The 10,518-nt window shown below is 32.2% G+C and overlaps 1 protein-coding gene across 1 annotated transcript; it reads right to left on the bottom strand.

The window, feature by feature from the left end:
- Positions 1-2,693: 2,693 nt before the first annotated feature.
- Positions 2,694-6,914, bottom strand: LOC21400394 (laccase-1). The gene is made up of 5 exons (XM_010099279.1): positions 6,789-6,914; positions 6,515-6,666; positions 4,480-4,721; positions 4,030-4,158; positions 2,694-3,829 (listed from the first exon to the last, which is right to left on the bottom strand). The coding sequence occupies exons 1-5, from the start codon at positions 6,912-6,914 to the stop codon at positions 2,694-2,696; spliced, it is 1,785 nt and encodes a 594-aa protein (XP_010097581.1).
- Positions 6,915-10,518: the final 3,604 nt, after the last annotated feature.

Below are 10,518 nucleotides of genomic sequence, written 5' to 3'. Positions count from 1 at the left end.
TTATATATATATGTGTGTGTGTGTGTGTGTACCTTTTAGCTCAGTGAAGCGTTTTCCTGCAACAATTCTTAGACAATAACATTATTGATATATCATGAAGGGATACAAACAGGATTAATGAGACATATGGCATAAATAAGATTGTTGAATTAAAATATGGCTCGAGTTTATAAATATGACTTAATGTAGATATATAATGACATTGTTAACCTGATATTAATGTTTTAAAAGGATATATATATATATATATTATATAAAGAGAATGAATGATGGACGATAAGGAAGATAAGGGAGCAGTTACTAATAATTAAACGATATTATAGAAATATATTATTTTTATACAAGTTTACTATTTACAAATAATATTTTATTATGGAATAGTACTCAAAGTTTTCATATAAATAGGCCTTACAAAAGAAGTTTTTCTTACCTCAGAATTTCAGAGAGGAAATTCTTTCTTTTTTTCTCTCTCAAATACTTTTTCTTAGTAGAGGTACCTACTCTAGTATTCAAAGGTTGGAATTCTACTGATATAGTATTGTTTAGGTAAATAATCCATGATAATTTATTATAAGCCGTTATAATGCTTAATTACCGTATACTTAAATAGTACCCTTACATATAAATAGTATACACTTAAGTTCTCTGTGTAACATGGTCTATATGGGTGTTTGGATACGTACTGTGCAAGTAAGATTTGTTTAAGGAGATTGAAACTTAAGTGGTCTATCTGAGCCCCTCCACGTCTTTCTTAGGAACTTGCTTAGAAAGATAATTCTGTCTAAAGAGGCTGTTCGGTCTTGTTCTTTGTTAACATAACTGAAGCTCTTATGTCGCAGTCTTTCCTGGGAATTACCCGATCAGTAAAATTCCTATCAACCGCATAGGTTCCGCATGTATACATGAATAGAATGACTGAATAGTACCATATACGGGAAATAGATTATACAAATGTATGATATCGTATGAGTGAAGTTGTGGAATTTTGATAGGATTTAATGGGTAAATTTATGGATTTAGATATAAAGTAGCGATGGAATAGCAGTACCATATATTTAGTTATTATATCAGCATTGTTAAGTGTTACTGATATAATGTTATGATTGTTATTATTATTATTTGGAGTATACCTCCTACAGACAGTTGAGACAAGGTAAGTAAAGTTCTCACCTACAACACAAGTTAGTATTTTGAGAGTTATTTTCAGTACAATTATATTTGTTATGCTCTGGTTATAACTTTACATTGATTCAAAGGAATATACAGTATCTTCATACTTGTTATGTTTAAAGCATTGCATTCACTTTATGTAAGAGAAAGTTTAAAGTTTATTAATAAGACATCATGAGATACTGCCTAAGTAATTATTCAAAGATATTTTTAAGCTATGTGCCTTCATAAGAGCACAATGAAAGTTATTAAGCCAATAATTGGCAATAAGAGATATTAAAGGGTTACATGCAATATTCTCCAGGAACCTAAGAGAAGAAAAAAAATGAAGCAAATCATGAACATAAAAACTTTCATGTGGGATAATAACTTTATTTATTGAGCGTTAGCTCATCAGTTTAATTATATTTGTGTTGTAGGTAAGGAAAAAAGTACATTGAATTAAACTGGAGAATGGACAATGTGCCAAGCTGATATGCTAGTACATATAGAACTGATGTGCTGGGAGAAAGTTTTCAAAGGGCTCCATAGCTTATTATTATTATTTTTTAAAAAAATAATGAGTGTTTATTTAAGAATCCATGGAGTGAATATTATGAAGTATGTTATGTTACAAAAGTTTAAATTTGTACGGATTTTATGTAATATGCTTTGGAAGTGTTGTGCAAATTTAATTATCTGTGTAATAGTTATATTTTAAAAGGATGATGTTATATAGATAGTCGTTAAAAGATTATACTATAAAGAGAGCAATTGGAAAAAAAAAAAAAAAAAGCAAAGCACACCTAAAAAAAATTAAAGTGTAAAAAAATATTCATAATTTTTTTTTTAAAAAGAACAAAAAATTTATAAAAAATAAAAAATAAAAAATAAAAAAGAGGGGGCTACCAAGTGGTAGTCTTGAAAGTGCTCTATAGGAACACTATAAAAAAATATGTGTAAAAATAACTTTTGATATAATAGGAATTATATGAAAAACAATTAATTATCACACATTTTAAAAAAAATTATTTTAGCCATTGACAAAAAAAAAAAAGAAACATATGTAAAAAAAAAAAAAAAATTCTTTCTTAGGTGTGAAGTGAGAAAAAAAAATATTTGTAGTATACTCATATAAACAATTAAACTGTGAAAAAAAATTTACAAAACAAAAAAAATAAAAAAAAACAAAACATTTAAAAGATAAAAATAATAATGATAAAAAAGTAAAAAAATGAAAAAAAACGGAGGAAGATGAGAAGTTGCCATATGTCAGCTCTAAGAAAGCGTTTTTTGGTTTTTTTTCTTAGTAAGTTTTTTAGCGTATTGTTAGATTAGATTTGTCTCTTCTAAACACACAACGGTGAAAAGAAAGATAAGGAAAAAAAAATACACATCTTTTTCAAAATACTCCACTCGACCAAACTTTAAAACAAAATAATAATAAAATGAAACTCCACTAGGATACACATACAAATCAATAACAAATGATCAAACTCAACATGAAGGATTCTAGCAAAAAAAGAAAAAGAAAAAAAGAAAAATCAACATGAAGGAAGATCTGCTGGGGGAGGAAGCAAAGATTGATTTGGGCCAGGCCCATTTTTGACGATAAAGGCCGTGGACAGGCCCCAAGAAGTATGCTCTTCAAGGTGACAATGCACGAACCAAACACCCGGGTTATCGGCCTTGAACCGGATGGCGGCCCAACCGCCGGTCGGAACTGCCACGGTGTTCCTCTCAGGCGGGTCAATCAGATTATACTTCCAAGGGTCCTTGGCACTGTCAAAATTCCCAAACCCCTTTCCCACCACAAAAAAGTTGTGTCCATGAACATGAATGGGATGGTTCTCTTTGTTGAGAAGACTAGTCCCTTGCAAAACAATTTCCACGTTTGTTCCATAAGGGAACACCAAAATCTTGCTCCCGAATTCCGTGTTGAGATTCCCTGTCAACGAATCGACTCCGGTGTAATCGAACGGCCTCAAGGGCTTCTCCGGGAAACCGGCCGTAAACCGAGAGTCCACCCCCCCGGCTTTGCCTAATTTGGTCACGTAGTAGGTCTCCAATAAAGAAAATGAATTAGGACGGACGAAGGATTGGTTGTTCATGGACGCATAGAAACTCTTTCCTTCATACCCCATACAAGTTTTATTTGAGGGGCAATCTTGGAGATTAAGGCTTATTGTTATAACAACTCGCTTGTCAATCTTTTTAGGCACGTTGCATGGATACTGAGGCGATGCGAGACTCTTGAGACTTGCCGAAAAGTTGGTGGCGAAAGCGGTGTCTTCAATTTTGGGAAGGTTGTTCAGTATGAATTTGTTTGGTGGCTTAAGATGAGCTTTAGGCCTGAATTTTCCAGGTTGCTTGTAGTGCAAGAAACCGACCGCGGTCGAGTTGTCGACGGGGAAGATGGTGGTGAGGTAGGGAGTTGCCGCCATCGGGAACATGCCGGAAGGGTCAGCAGGGTGTTGGTTTGTGGTGAGGAGAACGTTGGTTGTTTGTCCAGGAGCGATCATGATGGCTTTGGTTGTGAAAGGTTTTGTGTAGACTGCATCAATCTCAACGACCGTTAGGATGTGGTTCGAAACGGCAAAGAAGAGCTCGTCGTTTAAGGCTGCATTGATGATTCTGAGTAAATAGGTCTTGCCTCGTTCCACTGTTTGGATAAAAGTATCTGTGTACACAAACAAAATCATTTGTAATTGAGATCTTCTCAACTTCATTAGCCGTGAATGTGATGAAATCTATTCATATTGTTAGGTTCTATTAGTTGAGATTTTTGAGAAATTTATCTGACAATATCTGTTTGATTTAATTCTTTTCTTTTTCTTTGTAAGAAACATAAATAGATAAGAAGATTAAATCTTGAAGCACCTTTGGTTGAGCAAGGGTAGAGAGGCCCAGGGAAACCATTTATGGTGTAAGCGTCAGAACTATTTGGTCCACCTCCATATCTTGTCATCTCATTTTCCACTGCAGCCACATCTGCATTCCACCACTCACCTGCACTTAATTAACCACATAACAAATTTACTATTTCTATTATGATTATCCATCTCTTACCATTAAAAATTTGAATAATTATATATATAATAAACACACTCATTTATAATATATATCTATATATATATATATATATATAGGGGTCGTCATGATCATGCTTTCGTTTCATGGCTTTGTTTCTATTTTATTTTACTTTTTAAACTTAAGATAGGGGATTCAAACTCCACACCTTAAGTTAAGAGTCAGATGCGGAATTATCATCAAGACTAAGTCCTTGATCATATTAATGCAGCCTAAATCGTAATTTAGATCGATAATTACCAACAATAACGGGGATTTCAGCTCGAATTGGAACAGAGAAGGGATATGGCGTGCGAGGGTGGATAATGAAGGCACCATAGACAGAAGCTCGTTGCCAAGCATGATGGGCATGCCATAGAAGAGTGCCTCTTTGGCCTATTACACTGAACCTGTATGTGTATGATTTGCCTCCACTGATTGGGCATTGTGTTATGTAAGATGGACCATCTGCCCAACCTGTTCTTACCTGCTTTATTCCGTGCCTGTTTGTCAGCAGTACCAAACGTGTCATTTACTTTCATTTCGTTAGATCCAAAAAGATTCCTTGTAATTTAGCCAACTACCACGCATGTTCGTTAATGTTTTGTATTAATAATTAGTTCAAAAAGAAAAAGGCTAATAATACATGATTCCCTAGAATCAGATGATGACAAATATATATCGGAACATCACTTGTCATGAATAAAATTTGTTTTTAATTATATGTTCACGTACTTGCAAGTTAAAAAAATGTGATGTGATATTATGCTCCAATATATATACTAGATATATAATTGCTATAATTAGTTGGAGATATGCAAGAAAGGTGATTATTTAAGAATACTAATATTAATTATTTTGTACAAATTTCTTGGAACAACTTTGAGAGTTTTTAAACGAAAAACAAAGAAATAACTGCTTTGATATCATAATGCATCATTAGTGATATTGTTCCATCATGCCGTACATGAATATAATTGTCCAATTTATATGCCTTAATTTTTAGGAACATGTATGATCCGTGCCGTGGTTCTTCAATATATATATATATATATATATATATATATGATAGCAGCTTGAGTAGTTCCATCATGCCGTACATGAATATAATTGTCCAATTTATATGCCTTAATTTTTAGGAACATGTATGATCCGTGCCGTGGTTCTTCAATATATATATATATATATATATATATATATATATGATAGCAGCTTGAGTACTCATGAGAAATATTGCTGTACAATTAATGGATTGGCTTTTTATTAACTGAATAAAAGGGACTTGGTGGCTGGTGGTAATTGTTCTCATGGGCTAAGAGTAACCAATCAAATAGAAGAAAGGCCGAAAATGACAGCTTTATTCACCAAATCTCAATAATGATTGTCCTGCATTATATATGACGGTAATAGAATTGGTACTCAAAAAAGAAAGAAATAAAATGGTAGCCAAGTTCTATTTTAAGTTTTAACGGGTCATTACTACTACAATTATATATTCTTTTCATGTACCTCAAAAATTGCATTTTTTTGGACTACTGCTGACCAGCGAATCAGATATTGAAGATCTTCTAATAGAGGATGTTTAGTTTATGTATTCAGAATTATGATTCAGAATCATTATCATTTTACGTGTATTTTTTGTGAGAGAAAACACTATAGAGAACCATGAATTATGATTCAGAATCAGGAACGAATATAGGAAACAAACGTTTAATTGCTATGTATTGACACATTTTCTTCAGTGAAAAAATAAGGTGAGAACCAAAAAGAACTACTGAATAGCTTATTAAAATGGATATGACCTCAATGGATGATCTGATACTAAATAAACAAGTTTTTTTTTTTCTAGATGAAAAAAAGATTTTTTTTGAAAAGTAGCTTTGCCACATCTGCTAAATCTTGAAGAACTCCCAAAAGTCCACAGGTTATAATGATATAAATTGGCGCGCTTATACAACTTTGCAGAGATAAGAAATCTTCATGTAGCATATGAACATGAAAATGAGAGTAGTTCATTTTCTATATACTTCATTTGACTGACTCGAATTTAAGATTTAGTTTAAAAAACAGCAACCTAATCACCTTCCGAATGACTGATGGTATTCCTTCAATAGTTTTATGAAGTGGATCAATGAATTGGGTAGATATATATATATATATATGAGATCAGTTAAGCGAAGCTTTTGTTAATCATATTATACTAACAGCTGCTTTATATACTTGTAGTTATATATATATATATATATGAGCAAATTATAATAGTTAAGGTTTTCGGGCAAATTAAAAAGGTACTCACCAATGAATTGTAGTGTTGTCAGCAATGCGGTTAGTCACCTTAACTTCAACGTTATCACCTTCATGAACAGCAATGGTTGGCCCTGGGAATTTCCCATTCACAGTCAGAAGTTGCTTTGTGTGACACAAGCGGGTTACTTTCTTCAACCCTACCTGCGAGAGAGATCAAAAGGAGAAACTATATAATTAAGCAAAATTGTGTGAAAAAAAGAAAGCGAAAAATGTTAGAAAACAATTTATAAAGTACTTGAGATATATAACCAAAACTTCCGTACACTGAATTTAAAGCGCTGGGTGGTCTTCGAAGAACAACATGGCAGAATTACACCGATACATGCTATGATCACTAGTGTTACTAGTTTTAGTGACCTAAATTCACTATATTTGTGAAATCTCTCCATTGTTATATACCAAACTAAGAACTCAAGCTAGTTAATATGCGGCACACGCTTTATATCAAACGGTATATTAATGCCAACTTTGGTAATACCACTGATAATACCTTTTTCACATGCCAAGACACCTCAATATTATGCATGCATATATAGCAAGGGAAAATGCCTCCTACTTTTTTGGCTATCATACTTGGACTATTCATTTAATAATTTCTTGAGCAGTACCGGTTCCAAAGCTTTCTGTATATAGTAATTATATGTGAAATAAAAGACTGAATTTGATGACTTAATTAATGGGTAGGTGTGAGATTAGAATTGGTGTTCTTAGCATTATTCAAATGTGAATTACAAAATGTTTTCACTTATATAAGCAAAACCTAAACATTTAAAAATATCTAGATACATTCCTTTTGATTCCGGGTCGAATCTCCATGACATCAGACTTGAAAATTGGATTCCATCTATAGATAATTTTCAATTTAAATTAAAATCAAAATCCTTTCTGTCAACTTCACGATTGTGGCGACAGTCGCTGTAACAGACGACTTCGCCTTCGTATTGAGATGACAAACACTCGTAATCATGCTTCACGAGAAGTCTTTTATGATAAGCAAATATTTGAGATAATCCAAAAATCAAAAATTAAGAAGCAAAATTAACTCAAAGTTATCTGAATTTAATAAAAAATCCTGCAATAATTACCAAATAATAAGCATTTATTTTATTCAAGTGCCCTGTGGTCCCGTCCTCACTCACACATCCATACCCACACACACGTCTGGTGACTCGAACCCTCAACTTAAAATTGAGATGGAAGGGCCAACTAAGCTGGCCTCGCTCGTCCAAAATAATAAACATTAGCTTTGTATAATAAGTGCCAACAAAATTTAAAATTTGAATTAAAAATCGTAATATTATGTATCTAGTGCCAACATTAATGAATAGATACGACATGCTTCTATGATTCCAAATTAACTTGACCAACTAGTTAGCCATCATCCCTAAGAATCAAGATCTATTGTCCCATTTTTCTGTCTCGGTGGCTGTCCTACCAATTAAAATTTGGCACCTCGTGATTTGTTTTAGTATTTTTAGTATTTTATTTCTATTTATGTAGTCAAATTCTTAAATTTAGATGACATGGTAAATAATTAATAGAGGGACAGACACCGAGACACGAAGATGAAGACAACAGATCTGGACACATAATGCCTGATAATGAATATAATGGACAACAAAGGGTCTCAAAAATATTTTATGCGAGTTGGTACGAGTTTCAGTCAAGACCAAGTTGGATACTACCTAAACCAGCATCTTTTATCTTTGCGTTGGAGAATATATTGAACGTCACAAATTTGTTGTAGTCTCCTTGATCTCCTTCCGAAGAAGTATCTTCTTTAGATCAAAGAACAAACATGTGATAAAGATAGAGAGATTAAACAAAAGAAGATTTCACAGAAACTTAACTATATATATTTGATACATATGATGACTTTTATCACATTTGCCCAACCATGACAAAACTACCACCTCCAAGAAATATATGTAGCAATCAATTAGGGGGTATAAATAATTAGTAGAGGAAACCCGTACACGACATGAAAACTCGTAATACTCGCGTATCCAAAAAAAATATTAAGAATATTTGTTGATTTAGTACACACTGTATTTTTATTTTAAAATATAATTAAATAAATTTGAAGAATGTCAAGAAGTGGGAATATACTCATTTATCACTAGGGTATTTATAAGTTGGAGTTGGGAGTATATAATCCTCAAAAAAATATTAGTTGAAAAGTTTTCTTAACTAATTTGAAGAATGATAAGTGCTTGTCTCTCTTTTGTGACAGTAAGATACACATATAGCCAAACCACTATCAGCTTTAGAATCCAAAGCATGTGCAGTAATACACAAGGATATTATTGTTGGCTACATAATATGGTTTATCTCTGCAAACACAACTAATAAGAAAATAATAATGTAACACATTAAAATAAATCCCTTTATTTTCTCGGCAATGTCAAATGGATACATGCTACTGCTATTATAATAATAAAAGTAACTAGCATCATTGTTCCCTAAACGGTTTAGTGACAGCTTTTTTTTTTTTTTTTAATTTTAATATAGACACCATCAAACTTTTAAAGCATATGCAGTTCAAATAAAAATCGTTAAACTCCAATGCAATGCTATAATTTATTGTCAATAGTAAATTAAGCATTTGAATGTAAAAAAATATTTTTTGAAACAGTGCCATTTGTTGTACAAAATTTACCATATACTATAATTGGTAACTAATTTAACACTAAATATAGTATATGACAAATTTGACATTTGTTTATTATTGGTTAATTTCTTTACTTTTTTCATCTAATTATTGTAACTTTTGAATTCTCAAATTATTTTATAAAAAAGTTTTACTTTTACAACTTTTAAAAGCTTAATGATAAAGTAAAAAGTAGATTTAGTATTTAAAATAACATTATGCATTGTAGAACAAATGAAAATAACACATCCGATTACATTTTTTTTAATACAAAATATACCATTAACATTAAAATTTGCATTGAAAGGGGTCTTAAAATTGGTGCTTATAAAGCATGTCTAGTAATTACTGAGATAACTTTTTAAATCTATCCATAGAGAAGCATGCCATGGGCTTGAAGAGCGTGGAACACAATGATTGCGGATTATACAAGACATGGAGTTTGCAAAAACGCTATTATGTTACAAGATATCTTTTCATAGGTTATCATTTCATATCTTACAGGTTATTTTTCTGACATTAAAATTTTGTGTAGTAACATAAATAATCGAGTTAAAAAAACCAATAGTTAAACTTGAAATTTTCTCCCCAAATATCATAGTGGGAAATTGGCCGTGGCTTTTGTAATTTTTTTCAATGGCAGCTGATAGACCGATTAGTGTCATGAAGAATTTACGAGTATGTGAAGATTATCACATCGCCTTAAACATCATATCCAAAATTGTTGGAAGTCCTACCACTTTCACTACTACAATGGGGGCTCGTGTTGTTATGGAGATTGCTAGTGAGACTGATTGAGTTTATTGGCAGAAAATTAAGGCCTCGTTCATTTCACCGATTCGAGTTTTCAGTTTTAAGTTTCTACAGTAAAAAACTCTCAAAAAATGTCACATCTAACTTTTTTTACTACAGTGAAAAGCTCTCAGAAAATGTTACATCTCAGCTCAAATTAAAAACTCTAATCCGCGAAGTAAACGAGGCTTAAGACTTTACTCGCCCAAGTGGAAGAAGAATATTAGTCCAGATCATTGGTGGTGGATTAATCATTATACATTCAGAAACATGCTGAATATGATCATAAATAATTACAAAAGGGTGCCATAATCAGAGATGAGATATTTAAAATGTTAATTAGAAATGTGTTTCTTGGAGAAATAATTCACAAAAAATGATGAACGGACAAGGGTCAGCGGATTAGTTAAAGAAATTGATGATTTGTTTCTTGGGGGTCATACCACTTCCTACCAAAAGACAAACAGCAGGTCCATCGTAACAATGATCTCCCGTTTTATTTATTCTTTTATTCACTTTAAGGATAAATGGAAGCAAGCAACTTTTGTTTT

The sequence above is a fragment of the Morus notabilis genome, unplaced genomic scaffold, assembly GCF_000414095.1.
Source record: "Morus notabilis unplaced genomic scaffold, ASM41409v2 Scaffold884, whole genome shotgun sequence".
Classification (NCBI taxonomy): Eukaryota; Viridiplantae; Streptophyta; class Magnoliopsida; order Rosales; family Moraceae; genus Morus; species Morus notabilis.
The sequence above is the reverse complement of the archived record's forward strand: the minus strand, read 5'-3'. Positions and strand labels throughout refer to the sequence as shown.